Below are 26,303 nucleotides of genomic sequence, written 5' to 3' on the forward strand. Positions count from 1 at the left end.
GGGTGCGCATATGTGCGCATTGGCATGCTTATATATGCGTTTTTTTGCACATGCGTTTTTTTTTGTTAACCATGGAATTTAGGGGTTTGGGTTAGAGTTAGGGTTAGTTAAGGGGGTTTAGGGTTAGGGTTAGGGTCAGGGTTAGGTTTTGGGTCAGGGTTAGGGTTAGTTATGGTTTAGGGTTTGGGTTAGGGTTAAGTATGGTTTAGTTAAGGGTTAGGGTCAGGGTCAGGGTTAGGGTTAGGGTTAGGGTCAGGGTTAGGGTTAAGTATGGTTTGGTTAAGGGTTAGGGTCAGGGTTAGGGTTAGGGTCAGGGTTAGGGTCAGGGTTAGGGTTAGGGTTAGGTTTAGGGTCAGGGTTAGGGTTAGTTAGGGTTTAGGGTTTGGGTTAGGGTTAAGTATGGTTTGGTTAAGGGTTAGGGTCAGGGTCAGGGTCAGGGTTAGGGTCAGGGTTAGTAAAGTCATGGTTTGGGTTAGTGTGAGGGGCCACCTAATGTTGGAAAAAACCGCAAACGCGGTAAAAACGCACTAAAAACGCATACAAACGCATAAAAACGCTGCGTTTTTTTCATGCATGCTCATAAAAATGCTTGAAAAAAACGCAGCAGTTGTATGCTTTTGTATGCGTTTTTTCAATGCGTTTTTTTGCGGGAAAACGCGCTGCAAAAAAAAGCAAGTGTGAAACCAGCCTAACAGTCTACACTGCGCCACACAGGTGGAGAATGAGGCCCTCACTTCACAGGCAAAGACCTAGAACGATGACTGTGGAAAACGGATTTCTATTTAAAAAAGAGCCGTTTAAAGAGCCGGCTCTTTATGGTGAGCGGAGCCGAATGAGCCGGATCACCAAAAAGAGCCGAACTTCCCATCACTAAAGCAGCAGCGACACAGGCTCCTACAACTACAACTCCCACAATGCTTTGCCCGGCCGCCTATCTACTGCATCCGTTTCCGCATTCCTGCCGGAAGTAGCCGGCTCGTGTGTGTGTGACTTTGAGCAGTTACTTCTCGGAGAAGACATGGACGGTTTCAGCTCCGATTTTTCCCCGGCCGCTTCTGCTGCAGGCTCCGGCAAGTTAGACACCGGCGCCATCATGGAACAAGTGAAGGTGCAAATCGCGGTGGCCAATGCTCAGGAGCTGCTGCAGGTCAGTGAGTGGCTGCAGACGGCGTCAGGTGACTGACCTCAACGCTCACCTTGTGCTGCAGAGCAGTGCGCTGCTTGTATTGAGGCGCAGAAGCAGGACCTTCTAACGCTGCCCCAACGGAGGAGCAGCCTGTGATCCCAGGAGATTGGTGACAGCTGTAGCACATGATCACATGGAGCGGCTTCTGAGCCTGCGTCCTTCTGTCTCGTCCACTTGTGAAATATCCCAGCCCCCTTAAATCCACGGGCTGAAAGTCTAAGCCCCATAGTTTGGGTGACTACCCTTCAGTTTGAGGGATCAGGGCATCCCTGGTATTGGTAAGTTTCTACTACAATATGGGCATTTTGTGCCCCCTAGGACACAACTTTAAAGTGAACCTGTCACCTGTTTTGGCCGCTGTATGATGCAGCCACCGCCTTTCAGGGCTTATCTACAGCATTCTATAATGCTGTACATAAGCCCCCAGTCCGACTTGCAAGAGAAGTAAAATACGTTTTATTATACGCACCTGGGGGGCGGTCCGATGGGTGTCGCAGGTCCGGGGCCTCCCATCTTCTTGAGATGCCATCCTCCTACTTGCTTCCTCACTCCTGGCATCACACTCCAGCGCAGGCGTACTTCTCTGTCTCCTGTTGAGGGCAGAGCAAAGTATTGTAGTGTGCAGGCGCTGGACCTCTCTGACCTTTCCCGACACTTGCGCTCTGCAGTACTCTGAAGTACGCCTGCGCTGGAGCACGATGCCGGGGAGCGATGAAGCAAGCAGGAGGGTGGCGTCAGAAGAAGATGAGAGGTTCCGCATCTGCGACATCCATCGGACCACCCCCTCGGGTGAGTATAATAAAACGTATTTTTCTTATCATTCAGGTTGGATCGGGGGCTTATGTACAGCATTATAGAATTCTATAGATAAGCCTTGAAAGGCAGCAGCCGCATCTTATAGCGGCCAAAACAGCTGACAGGTTCACTTTAAGTATCCTCAGTCCTCCAGTCTGAAGACCCTCACACCCTTTAGATGGTCTTCTGAAATAAGCTGGTGTAGTGAACTTTTATCTAGTGTCTAGGGGTGTCGACCTTTAGGGTAGGTCATTAATATAAGGGTACCGTTACACTTAGCGATGCACCAGCGATCCCGACAACGATATGGATAGCTGGTGCATCGCTAAGTGGTCGCTAGTGAGCTGCCACACAGTGGTCGGGGGTCGTTACCTGTCAGACGAGGCGATCCTGACGTCCCCCCGCCCGCTCGTCGGCGCCACAGGAAGCTGGCGACGAGAAATGGCCCAGGCCGTTCTCGCGCGATCATTGCGGGGGAGCCGGTCGGAGGTAAATATCAGACATAGCGATATCGCTAGCAATATCGCTGCTGCGTCACAAAACCAGTGATGATATAGCGATATCGCTATGTGTAACGGGCCCTTACGATTGATGGAGTCCAACACCTCAAAATATCACCTGTTCGTTAGTGAGAGATGGATTTACACAGCTGCAGAACTTGAAAGCATCTATTCTATACACTGTGTAGTGCCTGCTACCGAGTACTACAGATCAGCTCCTCTTCTATACGCTGTGTAGTGCCTGCTACCGAGTACTACAGATCAGCTCCTCTTCTATACGCTGTGTAGCGCCTGCTACCGAGTACTACAGATCAGCTCCTCTTCTATACGCTGTGTAGCGCCTGCTACCGAGTACTACAGATCAGCTCCTCTTCTATACGCTGTGTAGCGCCTGCTACCGAGTACTACAGATCAGCTCCTCTTCTATGCGCTGTGTAGCGCCTGCTACCGAGTACTACAGATCAGCTCCTCTTCTATGCGCTGTGTAGTGCCTGCTACCGAGTACTACAGATCAGCTCCTCTTCTATGCGCTGTGTAGTGCCTGCTACCGAGTACTACAGATCAGCTCCTCTTCTATGCGCTGTGTAGTGCCTGCTACCGAGTACTACAGATCAGCTCCTCTTCTATGCGCTGTGTAGTGCCTGCTACCGAGTACTGCAGATCAGCTCCTCTTCTATACGCTGTGTAGTGCCTGCTACCGAGTACTGCAGATCAGCTCCTCTTCTATACGCTGTGTAGTGCCTGCTACCGAGTACTGCAGATCAGCTCCTCTTCTATACGCTGTGTAGTGCCTGCTACCGAGTACTGCAGATCAGCTCCTCTTCTATACGCTTTGTAGTGCCTGCTACCGAGTACTACAGATCAGCTCCTCTTCTATACGCTGTGTAGTGCCTGCTACCGAGTACTGCAGATCAGCTCCTCTTCTATACGCTGTGTAGTGCCTGCTACCGAGTACTGCAGATCAGCTCCTCTTCTATACGCTGTGTAGTGCCTGCTACCGAGTACTGCAGATCAGCTCCTCTTCTATACGCTGTGTAGTGCCTGCTACCGAGTACTGCAGATCAGCTCCTCTTCTATACGCTGTGTAGTGCCTGCTACCGAGTACTGCAGATCAGCTCCTCTTCTATACGCTGTGTAGTGCCTGCTACCGAGTACTGCAGATCAGCTCCTCTTCTATATGCTGTGTAGTGCCCAGGGTGGATTGATTTAAATCACGCCGATTTAAATCATGATTTAAATCACGATTTAAATCAAAAGATTTTTTTCTATTTAAATCGGATCGATTTAAATCATGATTTTAATCATGATTTAAATCACTGATTTAAATCAAAAGGTTTTTTTTTAATATAAATCACGATTAAAATGAGAAGTGAGAGCAGTGTGCATGTGCGCCCATAGTTACACGGACGAAACTAGGGGCAACGATCTAACGCCAGGGTGAGGGGGGGACCCCAAAGTAAGTAAAAATCTTTTTTGTTTTACTATATGGCAATAGGTAGGTGTTTAAAAGCAGCATGTCTTAATTGTATAAACTATTAATAGCCTCCACATTTTGTTCATACTGCCCCTTTAATTCCACACTTCTAGCTTGGTTTCAGTTTTGGTTTAGTTTCTTTTTCCCTGCATTCAGTTGACATGCCCAAACTTGTTGGATAGTCAGCAGTACTTGGCTCAGGCTGTAGTAACATCAGCAGTGCTTGGCTCAGGCTGTAGTAACAATCAAACTTCATAAGTGATCTGTGTGAGCCATGGCAGCAGGTCGTAAGAGAGACCCTATTTGGGTTCATTTTGTTGAGATGCCAGCAGCAGATCTTGGAAAGAAAGGTGCAAGAGCAAAGTGCAAATACTGTCAAAAGGATATCCAAGGACTTGTTTGCCGTTTGAAATCACATTATGAAAACTGCAACCAGAAGGGAAATGAAGATGTTGATAGTGATACAACTAATGTCAATGAACCCCCACAGCTTCTTATGCACCAGGAGCCTAGTACTAGTGGTAAGTCTGGCAATTAATTTACAACCTATTTTTTTAACAGACATTTTACTGGGATGGTTAAAGTCTATGAAAAGAAAAATTTCTAGCACTGGTAGTTCTGGAGTATAGAATTTAAATTTATGTTAAGGGTGTGAAGAGAAATGCCGAGGACCTTTTGGAAAGGTTAAAGCCAATATCGATTGCGTTGGATAAAATGCAGAAAGATACTGCAACCATAGCTGATGCCACAGAAGTTTGGAAAGATTTAGAAGGTTCTCTAGATCTCTTGAACCTCTCAAACAATGTAAAGGTTGCAATACAGCACCGCAAGGACCAAGCATTAAAAGAAGAACACTATTTAGCCAATATCTTGCATCCCATCTACAGAGGGAAAAAATTATCTGAGGCGGAAATCAACTCTGTAATGGAGTGGCTCGCCAATACTAACCATGACATTGTGGCAACTGTGCTGAAATTGAAGTGTGAATCTGCACCATTTCAAAAATACATGTTTGCAGATAACGTCGTTAATGAACTAAAACCACTGGACTGGTGGAAGTCGCAATCACTTGTTCTTCCAGCAAAGATAATAAATCTAGCTACTCAGCTACTGACTGCATCGGCTTCATCCGCAGGAGTAGAGAGATTGTTTTCTTCATTTGGTTTTGTGCACACAACAGTCCGAAACCGCTTAGGATAGAACTGCTAAAGCAGGACAACTGGTTTTCCTATTAAAAGTCCTAAATAAACAGTAGGCTTAAAGGACTGATGTATTCACTGAAGATGTTTGCTTACTTCAAACGTTAGAGATAGGCTATTGTTAAAAAGTACTTACTCTCTGTAGTTCAATTCTGAGTGTTTAATAGTGCAAATAAAAATTATTAGGTTTCATAATCAACTGTTTTAATATTTTTATTTGTGTAAAACAATTAGATTTGCAAAAAGACAAAAGTTTTGCTTGTGTACAACTTGATTAAAAAATCTGATTTAAATCAAATGATTTAAATCAAAAAAATCTGATTTAAATCAAAAAAATCTGATTTTTTTGATTTTTAAAAAAAAATCAAGATTTTTATCCACCCTGGTAGTGCCTGCTACCGAGTACTGCAGATCAGCTCCTCTTCTATACGCTGTGTAGTGCCTGCTACCGAGTACTGCAGATCAGCTCCTCTTCTATACGCTGTGTAGTGCCTGCTACCGAGTACTGCAGATCAGCTCCTCTTCTATACGCTGTGTAGTGCCTGCTACCGAGTACTGCAGATCAGCTCCTCTTCTATACGCTGTGTAGTGCCTGCTACCGAGTACTGCAGATCAGCTCCTCTTCTATACGCTGTGTAGTGCCTGCTACCGAGTACTGCAGATCAGCTCCTCTTCTATACGCTGTGTAGTGCCTGCTACCGAGTACTGCAGATCAGCTCCTCTTCTATACGCTGTGTAGTGCCTGCTACCGAGTACTGCAGATCAGCTCCTCTTCTATACGCTGTGTAGTGCCTGCTACCGAGTACTGCAGATCAGCTCCTCTTCTATACGCTGTGTAGTGCCTGCTACCGAGTACTGCAGATCAGCTCCTCTTCTATACACTGTGTAGTGCAGGGGTCTCAAACTCGGCAGAGTAAATGGGCCGCACATAAAAAAAAAATTTAAGCTGGCGGGCCGCATTCCTTTCAAACTTAATACAATCACAATTGATAGCGGTATCTAAGGGTTTAAACGGTGCTAATACCGATCATGGCCGTTTAAACAGGTTGTCAGCTGTGATATACAGCTTAAGCCCTCGTTACACATAACGATGTCCCAACGATCCGACATGATGGGATCGCTGGGACATCGTTAGGCTGATCGCTGGTGAGCTGTGACAAGACAGCCCCAGCGATCAGGACCAGCGACGCTGGTTTCTAATGTAAACATCAGGTATCCAGGAGCCGCGCGACTCCTGGATACCCACTGTTTATCTTGGAAACTGGTGTACACGCTGGTTTCTAATGTAAACATCGGGTATTGAAGAGCCACGCGACTCCTGGATACCCGATGTTTACATTAGAAACCAGCATTCAGCGTCGCTGATCGTTGGCTCCCGCACGCAGCGATGCGTGCTGGGCAGCGGGAGACCAGCGATCGAAAAATGGCCCAGGCCGATGCTGCACGGTCAGCGATAACCGGCAGGGGGGGACCAGTCGCTGATCCCTGTCACACACAGCGATCTTGCTGGCGAGATCGCTGTGGCGTCACAAAATCAGCGATCTGGCTAGGCCTTAACCTCAGTGGATGATAGTATCAGCTCTGCATGTGAGCCGGCGCTATCATCTCACTCTGTACACGCACAGCCACAGTCACCTGCAAAATCCCGCAATGGGTGGAAAGTCACGCATCCGCTCTCTGTGTGCTGGTGAGATGTCATCACGAAGGGCCACAGCCACTACTGAGCGGCGCACTCCTCTCCTCTAGCGTGAGCAGTGGCGTAACTACAAAGTTATGGGCCCTGGTGCCATGCCAAAATACACGCACATCTCCACTCAGCACGCTCCGTACACACGCGGCTCCGCTCCGTACACACGCGGCTCCGCTCCGTACACACGCGGCTCCGCTCCGTACACACGCGGCTCCGCTCCGTACACACGCGGCTCCGCTCCATCCACCCTATAAACCCCTCCTGACTCCACACAGATCAGCTCCTCTTCTATACGCTGTGTAGTGCCTGCTACCTGTTGCTGCAGATCAGCTCCTCTTCTGTACGCTGTGTAGTGCCTGCTACCTGTTGCTGCAGATCTGCTCCTCTTCTATACGCTGTGTAGTGCCTGCTACCTGTTGCTGCAGATCTGCTCCTCTTCTGTACGCTGTGTAGTGCCTGCTACCTGTTGCTGCAGATCAGCTCCTCTTCTGTACGCTGTGTAGTGCCTGCTACCTGTTGCTGCAGATCTGCTCCTCTTCTGTACGCTGTGTAGTGCCTGCTACCTATTGCTGCAGATCTGCTCCTCTTCTGTACGCTGTGTAGTGCCTGCTACCTATTGCTGCAGATCAGCTCCTCTTCTGTACGCTGTGTAGTGCCTGCTACCTATTGCTGCAGATCAGCTCCTCTTCTGTACGCTGTGTAGTGCCTGCTACCTATTGCTGCAGATCTCCTTTTCTTTATGCCTCTTCAATTGTGAATGGCATACATTTCAGGACTGATCCTGTGGGAGAGTATTTCCTCTTATGGCAATTGACTCAATGTTTTGGAATAAGATATATTCCATTTGCATGAACTGTTCTTTCGCTGTGTGAACCCTTAATAGATATGAACATAGCGATATGTTTGTCTTAACTGCTGGCATCTGTCATTTGATAACAATTACCTGTCAGTTTGAATCGCCCCTCCTATGCCGTCTATATGGGTATGTAGGTCAAAGGAAGCTGAATAAAGTGATACCTTGATATCTGCGATCTGATGTCTTATTCCAGAGAAATCCACGTTTTTCTTGCCTGTAAATGAGATGTTAAGATCTATGGGCCGAGCACAGATCTGCACGAGAATCTGCCTGCAGAGCTCCATCACCTCTGTTACACATTTGTTAGCAGTGGGAGATCTGGGATCGTGATTAGAGATGAGCGAATAGCTTCGGATAACTCAAGAATAATTGCTGCCTTTTCCCATCGTAGTGGAACGTGGCACGCCCATTAGATGATGAAAAATCAGTGAGTGAACGCTAAGCTTTTGTTACCTGTATGCTTTTCTGATGACACCACCCAGGTGGGCTGTGAGGCTTTACATGTGTACCATAAGTAATGAAGAAACCACAGGGGTGGCTGACCGCACACAGCCCAACCTGAACCCACAATGTTGGCCACTGCGGGTGGTTAACACTAACTCTGTAAATAGTCTATATGAATATTCCTTGCAATGCTGTAGACTTTCACTAACAACGTTCTCATTTTGACAGCGGATGACTGATAAATGTTTTCGAAAATGTATTGTGAAACCCGGAGGATCATTGGACAACTCAGAGCAGGTACGTGACCCCCATTATCTAGTTATGTACCAGCTGCTACCAGTGCACCCAGAAGAGTATGCAGGACAAGCCCCAACAGCAGGGAGATGAGCAAGCACTATATAGGTATCAGGCCTGCCATGGAAAATGCTGGACAAGTCATAAAGGGATCGGTCACTCCTGGTGAAACCTTAGGCGAGCGCTGCAGCTTGCCACATCCTGATGGTGTGCACTGCTCTGCTTGCAGCAGTCATCACGTGAATGTACAGTGCCTTGCGAAAGTATTTGGCCCCCTGGAACTTTTCAACCTTTTCCCACATATCATGCTTCAAACATAAAGATACCAAATGTAAATTTTTGGTGAAGAATCAACAACAAGTGGGACACAATTGTGAAGTTGAACGAAATTTATTGGTTATTTTAAATTTTTGTGGAAATTCAAAAAACTGAAAAGTGGGGCGTGCAATATTATTCGGCCCCTTTACTTTCAGTGCAGCAAACTCACTCCAGAACTTCATTGTGGATCTCTGAATGATCCAATGTTGTCCTAAATGACTAATGATGATAAATATAATCCACCTGTGTGTAATCAAGTCTCTGTATAAATGCACCTGCTCTGTGATAGTCTCAGGGTTCTGTTTGAAGCACAGAGAGCATCATGAAGACCAAGGAACACTACAGGCAGGTCCGTGATACTGTTGTGGAGAAGTTTAAAGCTGGATTTGGATAGAAAATGATTTCCAAAACTTTAAACATCCCAAGGAGCACTGTGTAAGAGATCATATTGAAATGGAAGGAGTATCATACCACTGCAAATCTACCAAGACCCGGCCGTCCCTCTAAACTTTCATCTCAAACAAGGAGAAGACAGATCAGAGATGCAGCCAAGAGGCCCATGATCACTCTGGAGGAACTGCAGAGATCTACAGCTGAGGTGGGACAGTCTGTCCATAGGACAACAATCAGTCATACACTGCACAAATCTGGCCTTTATGGAAGAGTGGCAAGAAGAAAGGCTTTTCTCAAAGATATCCATAAAAAGTGTTTAAAGTTCGCAACAAGCCACCTGGGAGACACACCAAACATGTGGAAGAAGGTGCTCTGGTCAGATGAAACAAAAATCGAACTTTTTGGCAACAAATGATATGTTTGGCGTAAAGGTAATGCAGCTCATCACCCTGAGCACACCACCCCCACTGTCAAACATGGTGGTGGCAGCATCATGGTTTGGGCCTGCTTTTCTTCAGCAGGGACAGGGAAGCTGGTTAAAATTGAAGGGAAGATGGATGGAGCCAAATACAGGACCATTCTTGAAGAAAACCTGTTGGAGTCTGCAAAAGACTGAGACTGGGACGGAGATTTGTCTTCTGACAAGACAATGATCCCAAACATAAAGCAAAATCTACAATGGAATGGTTCACAAATAAACGTATCCAGGTGTTAGAATGGCCAAGTCAAAGTCCAGACCTGAATCCAATCGAGAATCTGTGGAAAGAGCTGAAAGCTGCTGTTCACAAACGATCTCCATCAAACCTCACTGAGCTCGAGCTGTTTGCCAAGGAAGAATGGGCAAGAATTTCAGTCTCTCGATGTACAAAATTGATAGAGACATACCCCAAGCGACTTGCAGCTGTAATCGCAGCAAAAGGTGGCGCAACAAAGTATTAAGTTAAAGGGGCCGAATAATATTGCACGCCCCACTTTTCAGTATTTGACTTTCCACAAAAATTTTAAATAACCAATAAATTTCATTCAACTTCACAGTTGTGTCCCACTTGTTGTTGATTCTCCACCACAAATTTACATTTGGTATCTTTGTTTGAAGTATGATTTGTGGGAAAAGGTTGAAAAGTTCGAAGGGGCCGAATACTTTATCAAGGCACTGTAGTTATGTGATTTGTATACTTGTGGTCTCCTCCGCCTCGCTCAGTAGAACATTGAGTGAAGAGATTAAGGCCCTAGCAGGTATAGAAATGGCAAACTATGGTCACATGACAGCCGCTGGAATCGACAAGCGGAGCTGAATCCCAATGTTCATGCGTCATACAAAGTTAGGGTTCGTCAGCATGCTGCGTTTCCTGACGCTTCCACACCCTCCAAATTATCTGGTACGTGGACTTCCTAAAAGCCACAAACAGCTGAATGATATGACGCCTTGTCAAATTGCACACCGAAATGTGATCTAAACAGGCAACTGTCTTGTGAGACCTGGAGGGTCCAGAGGTGGCATCAGTGTGGGCAGGGTGGCATGATGCTTTTCTGAACACTGCAGCCCATTAGTCTTGCGTCACTCTGAGCATTTCACTGGTGAACTGCTGTTCTCTAAGACACCTGCAGAGATTAACCCCTTCATGACCGGAGGTATTTTGGGGTTTTGTTTTTTGCTCCCTTCCCAGAGCCATAACTTTTTTTATTTTTCCGTTAATATGGCCATGTGAGGGCTTGTTTTTTGCGGGACGGGTTGTACTTTTGAATGATCCAATTGATTTTAACATGTTATGTACTGGAAAACGGGGGAAAAAAAATTCCAAGTGCGGTGACATTGCAAAAATGCAATCCCTCAAACTATTTTTTTGTTTGGCTTTTTTACTAGGTACCATTATATACTAAAACTGACCTGCCATTATGATTCTCCAGATCATTACGAGTTCATAGACACCAAACATGTCTAGGTTCTTTTTTTTATTTAAGTGGTGACAAGATTCCAAACTTTGATTAAAAAAAAAAATTGTGCCATTTTCCGGTACTCGTATCGTCTCCATTTTTCGTGATCTCGGGTTGGGTGAGGGCTTATTTTTTGAGCGCCAAGCTGACGTTTTTAATGATACCACTTTTGTGCAGATACGTTCTTTTTATCGGCCATTATTGCATTTTAGTGCAATGTTGTGGTGACTAAAAAAACGTAATTCTGGCGTTTTGACTTTTTTTTTTTTTTTTTTTCCCTTGCTACGCCGTTTAGCGATCAGGTTAACTTTTTTTTATTGATGGATTGGGTGATTCTGAACGTGACGATACCAATGGATCTGTGTATGTGAATTTTTTTTTTTTTTAATGGGGCAAAAGTGTGGGTGATTTAACTTTTATATTTTTATTTTTAAAAACATTTTTTTCACTTTTGTCATGCTTCAATAGTCTCCATGGGAGACTAAAAACTGCCATAACCCGATTGGCTCTGCTACACAGAGGCGATGATCAGATCACCTGTATGCAGCAGAATACCTCACTTGCTATGAGCGCCGACCACCGGGTGGTGCTCATAGCAATCTGTCAGTGACAACCATAGAGGTCTCCAGAAGACCTCTGGTTGTCATGCCAACCCATCAGTGACCCGTGATCATGTGATGGGGGGTGATGAGCAGGTTTCCAGCGCGATTGCCGGAAATGCATGTTAAATGCCGCTGTCAGCGTGTGACAGCAGCATTTAATGGATTAACAGCCACAGGAGGATCGCGATTCCGCCTACGGCTGTTAGCGGCACATGTCAGCTGATCAGATCAGCTGTCATGTGTTGGCTCATCGCCGGAGCCCTCACCAAACGGGGAGGCGTCCAACTATGGATAGATTAGTTATTGGTCGTAAGGGGTGAAAGTGCTCAAATGAATTAATAAACATATCAATCTTTAATAACTATAACAATAAAAAGGAACACGTTTTGCACTACTTACATCTAGTGATGAGCAAGTATGCTCGTTGCTCGGGTTTTCCTGAGCATGCTTGGGTGTCCTCCGAGTACTTTGGCGTGCTCGGAGATTGTTCCTGTTGCCGCAGCTGCATGATTTGCGACTGCTAGACAGCCTGAATACATGTGGGAGTTCGCTAACAAACAGGCAACCCCCACATGTATTCAGGCTGTCTAGCAGTCGCAAATCATGCAGCTGTGGCAACAGAAACTAAATCTCCGAGCACGCCCAAGTATTTGGAGACCACCCAAGCATGCTCGGGGAGACCCGAGCAACGAGCTTACTCGCTCATCACTATTTACTACTACTGTTTTGATTAGATCTCTGATCTAATGTGCACTAGTTTAAATGGCTAAACTTGGCTGCTAAAGATTCATTAGGGACATCTGCCTTCCTTGTGTGCTGTTATCTTACTCCATAGCCACTAGGTGGAGCTTGTATATCCTTCACCGAAAGGCAATGTACTGACTAGGATTAAAACTGACTGACCAGGCTACTACAAGTAATGTGCAGCTTCAGCCACTAGGCGGAGACCTCATACCGTATACTAAAGAGTTTGAATTCTCATTTAGTTTTCGTTACTGTATCCCTCCATGGAAGGTATAACAGATTGATACTATAACATGATTGTCATGTAATATTTAATAAGGTATACATATGGTTAATTACCACTTTTTGTTCACAGTACAGACCTACCCCCTTTGCTTCAGCTTTTTAATTGTGTGTAATTTTTATTTATATTTTTGGTAATTAATTTGGGCAGTTTAAGGTTACCGGTGTTTTCTGTTACTTTCCAAAACCTCCCGCTCGCTAGTCATTTCCCCACAATCGTTTAACCACTGTTATCTAAATCCCATTCGTTAATGTCTAGTAGCGCTTCCGTACAGTGTAATGCAGTACTACCTCGAAGGATGACACATAGAGTAGTACCCAAAAGTATGTAGAATACATAAAATAACAAACTCGTAAGGTGCGTGCCCTCCCAGGGTCCAGTCCTGGCTCCCCGCTACTAGAGTGGTGCCGCCAATGTCAAGGGCGCAGGTCGCCGCTCCAGCCACAACTCCGTGCTTGGGCTGAGGTTGACAGCAGGTGCCACTGAGTTGGGTGAGTGGCTGCAGCGGTAGTGGGATGCCCGGTGTGAACCTGCGGCGGGGGGCTGATTGTTTTATGTACTTTGGTGACCACCTTACTGAAAACGCACCCCCCCCCCCCCTCTTTAAAGATAGAAAGAAGGAAAATAATGGAATGAAGGCAAAAGTTTTCGGCAGGTGTGGGAAAAATGCTGCAACGTAAGAATGCTTGATGAAACGGTCTGCGACAACCTCCCAGTTGTAGCACAATTTCTGTTCCTCACCCAGTTTTAAGTCTCCAACATAGCTGTTACCCGAAATGTCTGTTTCAAATTACATGTGAAAACGATGATCAATGTAACGTATTGTAATTGGTCACTTATGCGGGTGAGAACTCTGGCACAGGTGTTGTATTTTACAAAGAACCCCATCTTTACAAAGGCTCTGTTTAGTTCCTCTTTAATCCCTGTAGTGCTGCAGATGCTTGTAACTAAACTGACTTTGAGAATCCTTTTTCTCCTCAGAAATGCATTGCAATGTGTATGGACAGATACATGGATGCCTGGAATACTGTCTCCAGAGCCTACAACTCCAGATTGCAGAGAGAGCGAGCCAAGATGTGAGAGGAGCCGAGCCAACAAACATCCGACAGAACTGCTGCTCCCCATAATAGATTAGAACCCGGAAGATCAACCTACATGGCGTAACAAGAGGCAGTGATTGGTTGAAATGGATAAACCTAATGGCTATGCCATTGATAAACTGTCTGGCTCATTAATCCACTGAACTATTTTCCCAAATTTAGAATTTTAAATGGCATTTTTGTTTTTGTCTTCTTGGACGATCCCTACTGAACTACGTATTGTGTTATGTCTCCCGCATCTGTATTAACTGATTTTGTGCTGGCCTATTTCAGAACTTCCTTTTTGAAAGGCTATTTCTCAGGATTACGTTAGGCTGTGGTTTGTGCTCATTTTTGGGTTATGCATGCAGAATGTACATGTGGGTCATGGATCACTTCTAATTGGACCATACAACTGATTCATTGTGCCTAACTTCATTTATACTTATCGAGACGAGCACGTCGTACGCCATCAGGAGCCTTCGTAATGTGAATTTCAGGGAGGCTGAACATAAGACCACACTGACTTGAGACACTTGCTGTTTAATCGTATATTTTACTGGTTACACACGTGATCATAGACATTGTATGCACTGACTGCAACGCTGTTACAGACTGTCAGAATGCCTCATCTCTCTGTATTGAAGTGAATCATTCATATTTTAGTTCCTTGTGATCTTAATGGAAGCAGATGTGGATGGATAAAATGATTTTCATTGAATTGGGTGTGAACGTTCATTCTGGGCATCTAGACAAATTGTGCATCTGGCAAGAACGAGATACCATCAGTCACATGCATAATTTGCTTCTATGAATATTTACATGCATATATGTGGCTTATAATATGGCAATCACATACATATGGTAGAAGCAGATATTTTGCGGGCGTCTTAAGCTTCACAGTTCCTAGGCTGCACTTCATGCATATTTGTTCATTGAACAAAACAACTTCCCCTAATATATCCGGCCAGTGGTACATTTGGTATTGCTTGCCATTATTCTATGTATGATATCAAAGTCTCTCTCATATCAAACCAGACACTATTATCTTCCCTTTGTTCTCTTTTCTACCACCATGAAATGGTTAATAGTTTTGGAATTTGCTAAATAGTCACTTTTTGTTTTTTTTACTCTATAAAAAATTGCTGTTTTGGAATATCTTCATTATTACAGTCATCCAAAATAAATATCCCTTATCTATAATGTAGTAAATGGCATAGGCTCAGAATCTCATTTTGTGATTTGACATTTTGTTTTGATAAAAGCAAGTCACATTTATTAATAGAATATATAGTTTACATTTTCTGTCCGAGGTGTATGAATGATCAGGGCATGAGAAAGTCCTTTTGTGGTTCTTTTAAGCTCCATGGCATGAAGTTAAGCCCTGCATTTTTTTTCACGCCGTTCCCTGAGTTGTAACCCTCATAATCGTAAAGTCTGCCCAATCCAGTTACGGACAGATGTTATTCTGGTGTAAACTCCTGGAAAGTATGGTCTTGCACAGCCATAGCCCCAGCTTGTTATTCCAGCGAGAAACCATCGGCCAGATGGTTCTCTACAAGCTAGAGGTCCACCAGCATCCCCCTAAAAGGAAGAGGCAAAAAGTTACTTTGTGTACCCAATGTTAAAACAAAATAAAGTTTTGTGCTTGTTTTAAAGGGATGTTCCCATGTACAAAACATATTTTAATTAATAGATCTTGTAATAATAAGTTCCATAATTTGTATTAAAAAAAAGTTCCTCTGCTGGGATAATCTTTTATGTAAATGTACCCCTGCTATGTACTGTGTAATGGCTGTGTCCTACCGTGCAGAGCTGCTCCAGTTCATGGTCCGTGCATCTCGCACCACCTGGCTAGAGGAGGAATCTTAAATCACTTATGATAAGTGAGTATTCGAATTAAACATTAGGGGCTCACAGCTGCTTCTTTTTGAAGCAACACTCTTTTCTCTATATGTTTTACCACATGAAGAATTTCTGCCCTGTCATTGGTCCTGTAAAGCTTATCATAAATCAAACCAGAGGCATAAGCTCAGCGGCCACTGCAACTCCTAGCTCACTGACTTGATTTATGATGAGCTCAGAGGGCTGGAGATGAGCCAGAAACACTCCTGTGGTACCTCAGGCAGGGAGATGTTACCTCTGAAAGCACCAGCTGTGAGCCTTTGTTGATAAGTGACTTATGCTTTGATCCCCTGGCTGGATGCTGTGTTATGTACTGGAGCAGTTCTACATGCTCCGATATAGCCGTTACACACTACAGGTGAACATTTATAAGATTATCTCTACTTTGGAAAAAAAATTTAACACCTCAAATTGTGAAACTTATTATTCCATGATCTGTGGGCAACACTGTGGCTCAGTGGTTAGCATTGCAGTCTTTGGATCCTGGGTTCAAATCCCACCAAGGACATCTGCAAGGAGTTTGCATGTCACTGCGATCAGTGTGTTTATCATCGTTTTTTTTTTTGCATTGGAATGGAAGTAGCTTTTTCCGCTGCAGATTTTCCTTGTTAATTCTCAAATACATGTGATTCTAGGAAGTGGATGCTCAGATGCTATGGGCAACATAGACCCAATACCTTCTAATTATGCATTTTAATGTGTTCATTGTTTTTAAATAAATTAATAGTATATTTTACTAGAGAAAAATGCCTATTTTCACATTTATCAGTCACTTGTTTCCATATCTGCTGCAAAGATCATTTACTCTTAAAATCTGCTTGAATCTGTCTTAAATTCAGTTTTTGCTAAAGCATCAGATTACAGCTGTCCATAAAAGTCTATGGAGAAAAGGGGGGAGCAAAAGTAGGAAAGAAAGCCGATTATACTACAAGTAGAGTCATGTAGTGGCCAGAACTACGGTTATTCTTAACTTATTGTTAGAAGTCCCCTATAGAGACAATTACTGTACACTTTAAAGTAGTTGTTTGGAACTAGCATCTCAAGGTCATCCAGCACCCTCACCAATCAGCGCCTACTAAGCAATGAACAGAGCGGGAGTGTTTAGTGCAATACATCTGCCTCGTGTTGGAGCAAATGTTAGCTTTTTACTGCAGGTGACAGGGGTCAGACCACCACTGCTCTCTTATTGATGACCTATCCAATGAACAGGTCATCAATATCTTGGTGCTAGACAACCCATTTAAGTAGAAATGACTCAAATTATGCATGTGCAGAAGCAATATTAATTGGTCCAATTGCATGCAAATATTTTTTTTAAAACATCATTAATTTCAGGATCCTCTACATCTACGAGTATTTTAGCAACCAATAACTTCAGAATAACAACTAGATAGGTAATGATTATTGGATAATTGGGGATCATGCCTTTGGATCACAGCTTGACTCCAGACAGTAGGAGTTGAATGAAGTGGGTGGTCTTGTCTGGGAAGGTGAGACTTGTCACTCTATTTAATTCTTTGTGGGTACAGTCTTGTGCCCAGGGGTGAACAGGTGACAAAAAATGCCAAATTCTCATGATCAGTGTGGAGAGGTAGCAGGAGATTAGGTGGGTGAATTATGGAGGAGACGGGATATGGACAGCCTTGTAGATGAGTCATTGTTAGTATTTTGGATTGAACTTGCTGGGTTATTGGTAGTGCAGAAATTCACAAAGAGAGGGTGGATTTATTGGGCATCAAAATTGAGGGTGGATTTGAAAGGCGTAAAAGTTTTAATTTGGAGGGCGCAAAGAAGGATGTTGTCTAGGTGGGGCATTTTTGATAACTGGTGGTAGGACAGATCAAGGTGGACATGGTGTTCAAGGAGTTTTGAGGTAAAAAGAGTAGAGAGATGGGGCAATAGCATAAAGAGGACAGGTTAAATTGGTTCTCCACTACTAGACAACCACAGTTTTACTATTTCAGGAGCCCATTTAAAATAAAAATGGTGTATACTCACCTGCTGCGGCGCCGTTCCAGCGATGTTGGCGTCGTTCCCAATAACTTTTCATGAGCAGGCCGCAGCCTTTAATATTTCATCAGAGCGGATGCCTGCCCCAATGGAATAGTGACTATCTGTAGCCAAAGAGCAGCAGCACATTGACTGCACCCTGAAAGTGACTCTACAATGTCACGTCACCGCCAGGAACAGAGGCACAGACATTGCTGGAACGGCACCGCTGCAGGAAGTGAGTATGCGCTGTTTAGATTTTATTTGGACTCCTGAAATGAGTAGGTTTGGGTTGACTAGTGGCGGACAATCCACTAATTAAACAACCTTTTCTTAAATTCACTGCTGTCCTGTCTGTATACTCCTTTTCTTCCTCCCCTGTCCAGGAGATGTGTTCTGATCAGACCATGTCCCTGTACAGTCAGACACAGCCATTACACCGTACACAGCAGGGACACATTTATAAGATTATCTCAGCACAGGAACATTTTTGCTATACACATTCAATTATGAATCTTATTTTTATTTCTTCGCCTCATTGGGGGACACAGAACTGTGGGTGTATGCTACTGTAGCCAGGAGGCTGACACTAAGTGAATGAAAAAAAGGTTAGCTCCTCCTCCGCAGTATACACCCTCGCCCTGATTACCGGCGAGAGCAGTTCATGCTTAGTGTCCGTAGGAGGCACACGTCTGGTCTTTTTCCCCAGACTTTCTTTTTTTACTTTCCATGAAGATGAGACAGGGGCGACAGACCCTATTGAAAGGGTCCGATCTCCCCAAACCCATCAACGTGCGAGTGTCGCCTCCACGTATCCTCTCCCGCAACGTGGGACATGATGCCGGACTCAGCCCTGACCACCCTGAGGTATTGAAACCCTAGGCTGTACAGAGGCACAAGTACAGTCCGTGCAGCCCCCACTGCATCACCAATGCTAGACTGCAGTGATGGAAGGAGGCGGACCCTTTCATCTTCCCTGTAAGGAACGATGGAGCCAGGGTGCTTGCACCGTCATAGCACCCCTCTCCCCCCACACACACCTGACAGGCTGGCAGCTGAAGCGCTCCATGCGATCAGGACGGGGCAAGGAATGAGGGTGGGCTGGGAGGGCTCCTGTGGAGGTCCTGCTTCTCTGTGGCGTAGCTTCCGCTGCAAGATTAGCACCAGTTTCTGTAGCACGGCGCTGCCTCTTCATAGCCGGCCGTCGCCGGACCTTTTTTCCCTGGCTCCTAGTTTGCCTAGGCCACGGGCGGAAGTCCCGCCCACTGATGCGCATTTTCCGGCAGCCCGCCCCCCCGTGTCCTCGGGCCGGCGCTGTAAATTTTGACCCCGGCTTTGGCCTGTGCTAGGCCACGGCCGGACGTCATGCCCCCCAGACACGCCAACATCCGGGGGGCCCGCCCACTCGCAAGGCGCGAATTTTGAAGTTAGGAGCAGCCAGACCCCTCCTGCACTTCAGGATGCTCAGGGGCGCAGGACTGTGGGTAAGTGCTACCTGTTGTGAACTCATTTTCTGGTTTACCTCTGGCTTCTGGTGAGGGTGTGGAGCTGGCTGTGTTGACAGAGGAGTCGTGAGTTCTCCATCCGGGCTCCCTCTAGTGGTGACAGTAGGTAATGAAGCTGATCTAAATGGCAGAGACCTGCCACCTGAGGAGGAGGACTGTGAGTGGACATCAGGAGTCTCTGACTGGATTTAAGACAGCCGACTCCCTAATTTTGTGCTGGTGATTTTCCTGCCCTGAGGTTCTGGTTTCCAGTTCTGTTCCTCCCTTCTCAAGCTAAGTTTGCTCTGCTATTTTTTCACGTGAGATTTGGTCTGGTTTACTCAGTTTTTGTGGTCAGCCAGCCCCTGCTGGGGCTGTGCTGAATTTCCATTCTTATGTCTCTGTTTATGCCAGTTTGCTTTTTGTCCCTGATCAGATTGGTCTCTTTTTGCTCTGTCTTCAGAATATACCAGAGTACTGATATAGGGAATTGAAGTCTAGCGACTTCAGGGTTTTTGTTATCAGAAAGTGTTGGACATTTTTTGGCAGGGTTTTGTGCGTGATTGCAGACAGCATCTTTACTTTCCTGTCCTTTCTAGTTAGGCTGAGCAAACGATGGGGCCCAAACTATTTTTCTAGCTGTGTTTGTGTTTTCATCTTGTCTCACCGACAATACATGTTTGGGGGCTGGCTATTGCTTTGGGGTCTGCTCTGGGGCAGTTTAGATTTCCTCTTTTCTTGCTTTAGGCTTATTTAGTTCTGCGGCTGTGACGAGGCGTCTAGGATCATCGTAGGTACGCTCCACGGCTACTGCTAGTTGTGTGGATAGGATCAGGGGTCTGCAATCAGCTTAGTCACCAACCTCTCTGGTTTTCTGTGGCTTAGCTTGTTTTTGTTTTTCCTCCTCAGTGACTCATTCATAACAGCTACCCCTCCAGCTGGGCAGCTTTACTAATGGCGTCACTGCCGCAGGCCAAGCCAGCCAGCAGGGAAACCCGGGCACGCAGGTCCAGAGGACCAAGCCTCATGCGGTGCTAATTGTCGCATGCACCTTCTGTCAGCCTGCTTTTCCACAGGCGCAGAGAGTTATGGTGCCACCGGCCCTTCTAGGCTGAGTGTGACTGCGCTTGTCAGGTGTCAGCCGCTAAGCAGCTTGAAGTCTGCAATTCCTAACGCGCCCAGGAGCCCTCCCCTGCGACCAAGCCCCCGGATGGGCTCTGTCTTTCTCGCAGTCTGTGGCATCACTAATGAGGGCAATTGAGTCCCTTTAGGCCCCAGAGAGGGGCAGGGACAAAGGCTCGCCTGTCTTGGAGAAATCCTTGACCTTACAGAAGCCGCCGGCCTGCAGGGGCCACTCTCACTCTAGGCAGACTCGGGGGAAACAAACCCACACAGGGTCACCCAGCCCGACTGGTGCCTCAGCATCTATGAGCCCTGCTTCTCCCTCCCCTTTTCCAGGGGGTGACAGCAGGCAAAACATGGATTATGATTCCGAGGGGCCCCTCATTTTGGATGCACCTGTTTGCCAGGAATCAGTTGACAGTCTCATTGAGGCCGTCAACCAAACCCTGGGTATTGACAATGAATCCACCTTGTCCTCAGGTCATATGGTGTCATTCAAATGGGTCAAACAGCCTCATAGACTCACCCAGAGTTTGAGGACATAGTGCAATGTCACAGGGAGCGGCCAAACAAATGCTTCGCAGGACAGGGGGCACTGGATGCAAGATAACCTTTTGCCTCTGAACTCCATGAAAAGTGGGCAGAGCCCCCATCGGTAGATCCACCCGTATCACGGTTGGTATGAAGAACCCGATTATCCCTACCTAATGGTTCTTCTAATAAGGATCCCACTGACCGTCTCAGTAGAGAGCCGGGCTCGCTTGGTGTTTGAGGCCTTAGTATCAGCCCTCTCTCCCTCTTGCACGGCAACTTGGGTAGCCAAGGCCATGATTTCCTGGTCTGAGTCATCAAATGCAGCTTTGCAGAACCTGGACCTACCGTCAGAGGTAGCTGAGATCGCGAATCAGATAGTCCTGGCAAGAGGCTATTTGATTAACGCAACCTTGAATGCAGCTAACTGTGCAGCACTGGGTGCCACAAATGCGATTTGCATCAGGGGAGCCCTATGGTTGAGAACATGGCGAGCCTATCCAACTTCCAAGACATCCCTAACTTTACCCTATCAGAGCAGCAGAGTGTTTGGTGAGAAGCTAGATCAGCTTATCTCCGACACCACAGGGGGGAAAAGCAACTTTCTCCCACAACAGGGGGCTTAGCAGCCATTCCGTCACCAGCTTCAAACACGGTTTTCACCGCCAGTTCAGGTCGGCCCAATTAGGGCAGAGATTATCAGATCTCATATAGAACCAACCCATTAGGAAGGATGCTGTTATGATTGAGTCACCGTAGGAGGCAAAAATAGAAATGCTAGCTAAGTCCAGAAAACCAGAGAAGTTGGCAGCTATCGGATTGCAGACCCCTGAACCTATCAACACAACTAGCAGTAGCCGTGGGGGGCTTATACGATGCCCTAGGCCCCTCGATCACAGCCGGAGGACTACATAGCCTAAAGAGAAAGGGAAATCTAAGCTGCCCCAGAGCAGACCCCAAAGCAAAAGGCAGCCCCCCCACATATAATGACGGTGAAGCAAGAAGAAAGAACAAAACACAGACAGAAAGATAGACTGAGCAAAGATGGGGCCCAAGCTAGCTTAGCTAGGAAAGGATAGGAAGGCTGCTGTCTGCAATCCGTGAAAAACCCTATGAAAATAAGAGCCAACAAACTGACAGTAAAAAAGGCCCTGAAGACGCTAGGCTTCAAAAAAGGCTATGTCAGTACTCAGGAATATTCTGAAGACAGAGCAACAGGCAAAAGGAGATTCAGCTCACCCCAGCAGGGAATGGCAGAATCCAGAAAAGCAAGGAAAACAAAACACTAATGCAAAAAGGCAAAGCAGAAATCTTAGCTTTAGATGAGCAGGAATCAGACTGGTTTCCTAGAAGTCCACAGAGAAATCACCCGCAGGCCAGAAGGGCGTCGGCAGCCTTATATCCAGTCATTAACTCCACTCAGCCAGTCATCATCATCAGCCCCAGGTGTTTGACAATCAGGCTCACTACCTTTCTTCACCAGAAGAGGGAGTTCCTCGGGCCTCAGTAGTGAAGGGGAAAATGAACTCACAACAGTACCTCCCCCTTGAGGAGGGGTCACCGAACCCTCAACCACGCCACCAGGGCGATCAGGGTGAGCCCGATGGTGCGTGCCTTTCAATCTTTTGGCATGAATATCAGAGGCAGAGACCCAGGAATTATCCTCCTTACCATAACCCTTCCGCTTAACCAAATACTGGAGTCTCCGTCTAGCCAGACGGGAATCCAGTACTTTCTCTACCTCATATTCCATGTTACCTTCAACCAATACAGGGTCTGGAGGTGCAACCCCGGAACAACAGGTTCAACAAACCTCTTCAACAAAGATTTATGGAACACATTATGGATTTTAAATGTGACAGGAAGAGCCAAACGAAAAGAGACCGGATTAATAATCTCCAAAATCTTGTAAGGTCCAATAAATCTAGGCTTAAACTTAGGAGAAGCCACCTTCATAGCAATATTTTTTGATGATAACCACACCATATCACCAACCTTAAACTGGGGACCAATGGTCCTATGTCGGTTGGAAAACCGCTGGGCCTTTTCCTGGGAGAGAGAGAACTTACCCACCACTTGGTCCCAGATCTGGTGCATTCTCTCCACCACAGTGTCAACACCTGGGCAGGCAGAGGGCTCCACCTGCCCTGAAGAAAATCGAGGATGAAAACCAAAGTTACAAAAAAAAGGTGACATCAAAGTGGCAGAACTAGCTCTATTATTTAAAGCAAATTCGGCCAAGGGCAAAAATGAAACCCAATCATCCTGATCAGCAGAAATGAAACATCTCAAATATGACTCCAAGGTCTGTTTTTTTCTCTCTGTCTGCCCATTGGTCTGAGGGTGAAAAGCAGAGGAGAAGGACAACTGAATTCCCAGCTTGGAACAGAAAGTTCTCCAAAATCTAGACACAAACTGGACTCCTCTGTCAGATACAATGTTCTCAGGAATCCCGTGCAAGCGAACCACCTGTTGTAAAAACAGGGGCACCAATTCAGAGGAAGACGGCAACTTAGGGAGTGGTACAAGATGAACCATCTTAGAGAACCTATCACAAATCACCCAAATAACAGTCATCCTTTGAGAGACAGGCATATCAGAGATGAAATCCATTGAAATATGGGTCCATGGCCTCTTGGGGACAGGCAAAGGCATCAACAACCCACTAGAGCGAGAACACGATTTAGACCGGGAGCACGTCCCACAGGACTGCACAAAATTCCTGACATCACGAGACAAGGAGGGCCACCAAAAAGATAGACTCACCAGATCTCTAGTACCAAAAATACCTGGATGACCAGCCAAAGCAGAGCAATGAACTTCAGACATCACTCTCTTCTTCCACTGGTCAGGAACATACAACTTTCCACTGGGACAACGCTCAGGTTTGTCCTCCTGGAACTCTTCCAGAGCACGTCTCAAATCGGGCGAGATGGCAGAAAGAACTACCCCTTCGCCTAAGATGGTAGCAGGCTTGGTCACCACAGGAGAATCAGCAAAGAAGCTCCTAGAGAGGGCGTCAGCCTTGACATTCTTAGTTCCAGGAAGAAAAGAAACCACAAAATCAAAACGTGTAAAAAACAAGGCCCACCTAGCCTGTCTAGGGTTCAAGCGCTAAGCCGACTCTAGGTAAATCAAATTCTTGTTGTCAGTGAGGACCACGACTTGATGCTTAGCTCCCTCCAACCAATGTCTCCACTCCTCAAATGCCCATTTCATGGCTAACAGTTCCCGATTCCCCACATCATAGTTACGTTCAGATGGAGAGAACTTTCGGGAAAAGAAAGCACAGGGATTCATTTTAGATGTTACAGGATCCTTTTGGGACAAAACAGCTCCTGCACCAATCTCAGAAGCATCCACCTCTACCTGGAACGGAAGTGAGACATCAGGTTGCCGCAAAACCGGGGCGGAGGTGAATCTTCGCTTCAGCTCCTGAAAGGAAGAAACAGCCTCCGGAGACCAATTTAACACATCAGCACCCTTCTCAGTCAAATCAGTCAATGGCTTGGCAATACTAGAAAATTTTGCTATAAATTTCCGATAAAAATTAGCAAAACCCAAAAACTTCTGGAGGGCCTTCAAAGAAGTGGGCTGAACCCAATCGTAAATGGCCTGTACCTTGGCCGGGTCCATTTCAATAGTTGACGGGGACAAAATAAATCCCAAAAAAGAAATCCTCTGTACTCCAAAAAGGCATTTAGATCCTTTGACATACAGGGAATTCTCCCTCAAGATCCGGAACACAGTCCGAATATGTTCCACACGAGAATCCCAATCCTTGGAGAAGATCAAAATATCATCCAGATAGATAATCAAAAATTTATCGACAAAATCTCGGAAAATATCGTTCATGAAGCACTGGAAGACAGAAGGGGCATTAGTGAGCCCAAAAGGCATCACCAGGTACTCAAAATGTCCCTCCGGAGTATTAAACGCCGTCTTCCATTCATCCCCATGCTTAATGCGAATAAGATTATACGCCCCCTGAGGTCAAGCTTGGTAAACCAGCAAGCACCTTTAACTCTGGAGAATAGATCAGAAATCAGGGGTAACGGATACTGATATTTAACAGTAATTTTGTTGAGAGCACGATAATCAATACAAGGTCTTAATGATCCATCCTTTTTGGCTACAAAAAAAAAAACGGCACCTAAGGGTGACGAGGATGGTCTAATATGACCCTTCTCCAACGCCTCCTTAATATAGGATCGCATAGCCTCGTGCTCGGGTACAGATAAATTGAAGAGCCGACCCTTGGAAAATTTACACCCCGGGCTCAGTTCAATTGCACAGTCATAACTCCTATAAGGAGGCAGAGACGCAGACTCATTCTCACTAAATACATCATAAAAGTCCGCCAAATAATCAGGAACATCATGCGACTGAGGAGAGGTGGAAAACACCGGAGCCTCACTAAAGGCACACCGACAACCCCAACTCACCACAGAAACAGATTTCCAATCCAAAACTGGATTATGAATTTGTAACCAGGGAAACCCCAGAACAATAGTATCATGCAGATTATGTAACACCAAAAACCTGCAATTTTCTTGATGGTCTGGGGCGACCCGCATTACCACCTGGGTCCAAAACTGAGGTTTATTTTAAGCCAAAGGAGTAGCATCAATCCCCCTCAAAGGGATAGGCGTCTGCAGAGGTGTCATCGGAAATCCACATCGTTTAGCAAAATCCAAGTCCATTAGGTTTAGAGCTGCTCCCGAATCCACAAAAGCCTTGGCAGAAAATGTGGACAGGGAGCAGATCAGAGTAATAGCCAGAAGAAACTTAGGTTGAACACCACCAACAGAAAACGTGTGTGCAAGGCGTTTCTCGCGTTTAGGACAGACAGAAATAATATGCGAGGCATCTCCACAGAAAAAACACAACTTATTACGCCTTCTGAACTCCTGATGCTGCTCTCTGGAAAAAACTCTATCACATTGCATAGGTTCAGACATCTGTTCAACAGGTGGCAACACCTCTCGTGCAGCTCTGCGTTCTCCCATACGCCGATCAACCTGAATGGCTAAAGACATAGAATCATCAAGACCAGAGGGAACAGGAAATCCCACCATAGTATCTTTTACGGCTTCTGACAACCCCTTCCGAAAGAGAGCAGCCAAGGCATTATCATTCCAGGTAGTAAGTACTGCCCACTTTCGGAATTTTTGACACTACAATTCTGCAGAATCACGACCCTGGTTCAATGCCAGCAGGGTCTTTTCAGCCTGATCAATGGCATTAGGTTCGTCATACAACAACCCCTAGGCCTGAAAAAATGCGTTCACATTAGTCAGAATAGGATCATCTGGTTTCAAAGAAAATGCCCAATCCTGGGGATCGCCACGCAGCAAAGAGATGACAATTTTAACCTGCTACGCGGAGATCCCTGACGAGTTAGGCTTCAAGGCAAAAAATAATTTACAATTATTTTTGAAATTCAAAAATTTAGACCGATCCCCAAAAAATACATCAGG

The 26,303-nt window shown here is 45.8% G+C and overlaps 2 protein-coding genes across 2 annotated transcripts in view; one reads left to right on the forward strand and one right to left on the reverse strand.

The window, feature by feature from the left end:
* Positions 1 to 961: 961 nt before the first annotated feature.
* Positions 962 to 14,513, forward strand: TIMM13 (translocase of inner mitochondrial membrane 13). Its single transcript, XM_073545121.1, has 3 exons — positions 962 to 1,147; positions 8,373 to 8,441; positions 13,695 to 14,513. Exons 1-3 carry the CDS (start codon positions 1,019 to 1,021, stop codon positions 13,791 to 13,793), a joined length of 297 nt encoding a protein of 98 aa, XP_073401222.1. The 5' UTR covers positions 962 to 1,018; the 3' UTR covers positions 13,794 to 14,513.
* The window catches only part of TMPRSS9 (transmembrane serine protease 9), a 113,413-nt gene continuing 101,185 nt past the window's right edge, over positions 14,076 to 26,303 (reverse strand). Inside the window, exon 19 of the mRNA XM_073545109.1 lies at positions 14,076 to 15,376. Within this exon, the coding sequence (XP_073401210.1) occupies positions 15,215 to 15,376 (162 nt within the window). The 3' untranslated portion in view covers positions 14,076 to 15,214. The remainder of the gene's footprint in view (positions 15,377 to 26,303) is intronic.

The sequence above is a fragment of the Dendrobates tinctorius genome, unplaced genomic scaffold (assembly GCF_039654945.1).
Source record: "Dendrobates tinctorius isolate UK_male_01 unplaced genomic scaffold, ASM3965494v1 ptg000011l, whole genome shotgun sequence".
NCBI lineage: Eukaryota > Metazoa > Chordata > Amphibia > Anura > Dendrobatidae > Dendrobates > Dendrobates tinctorius.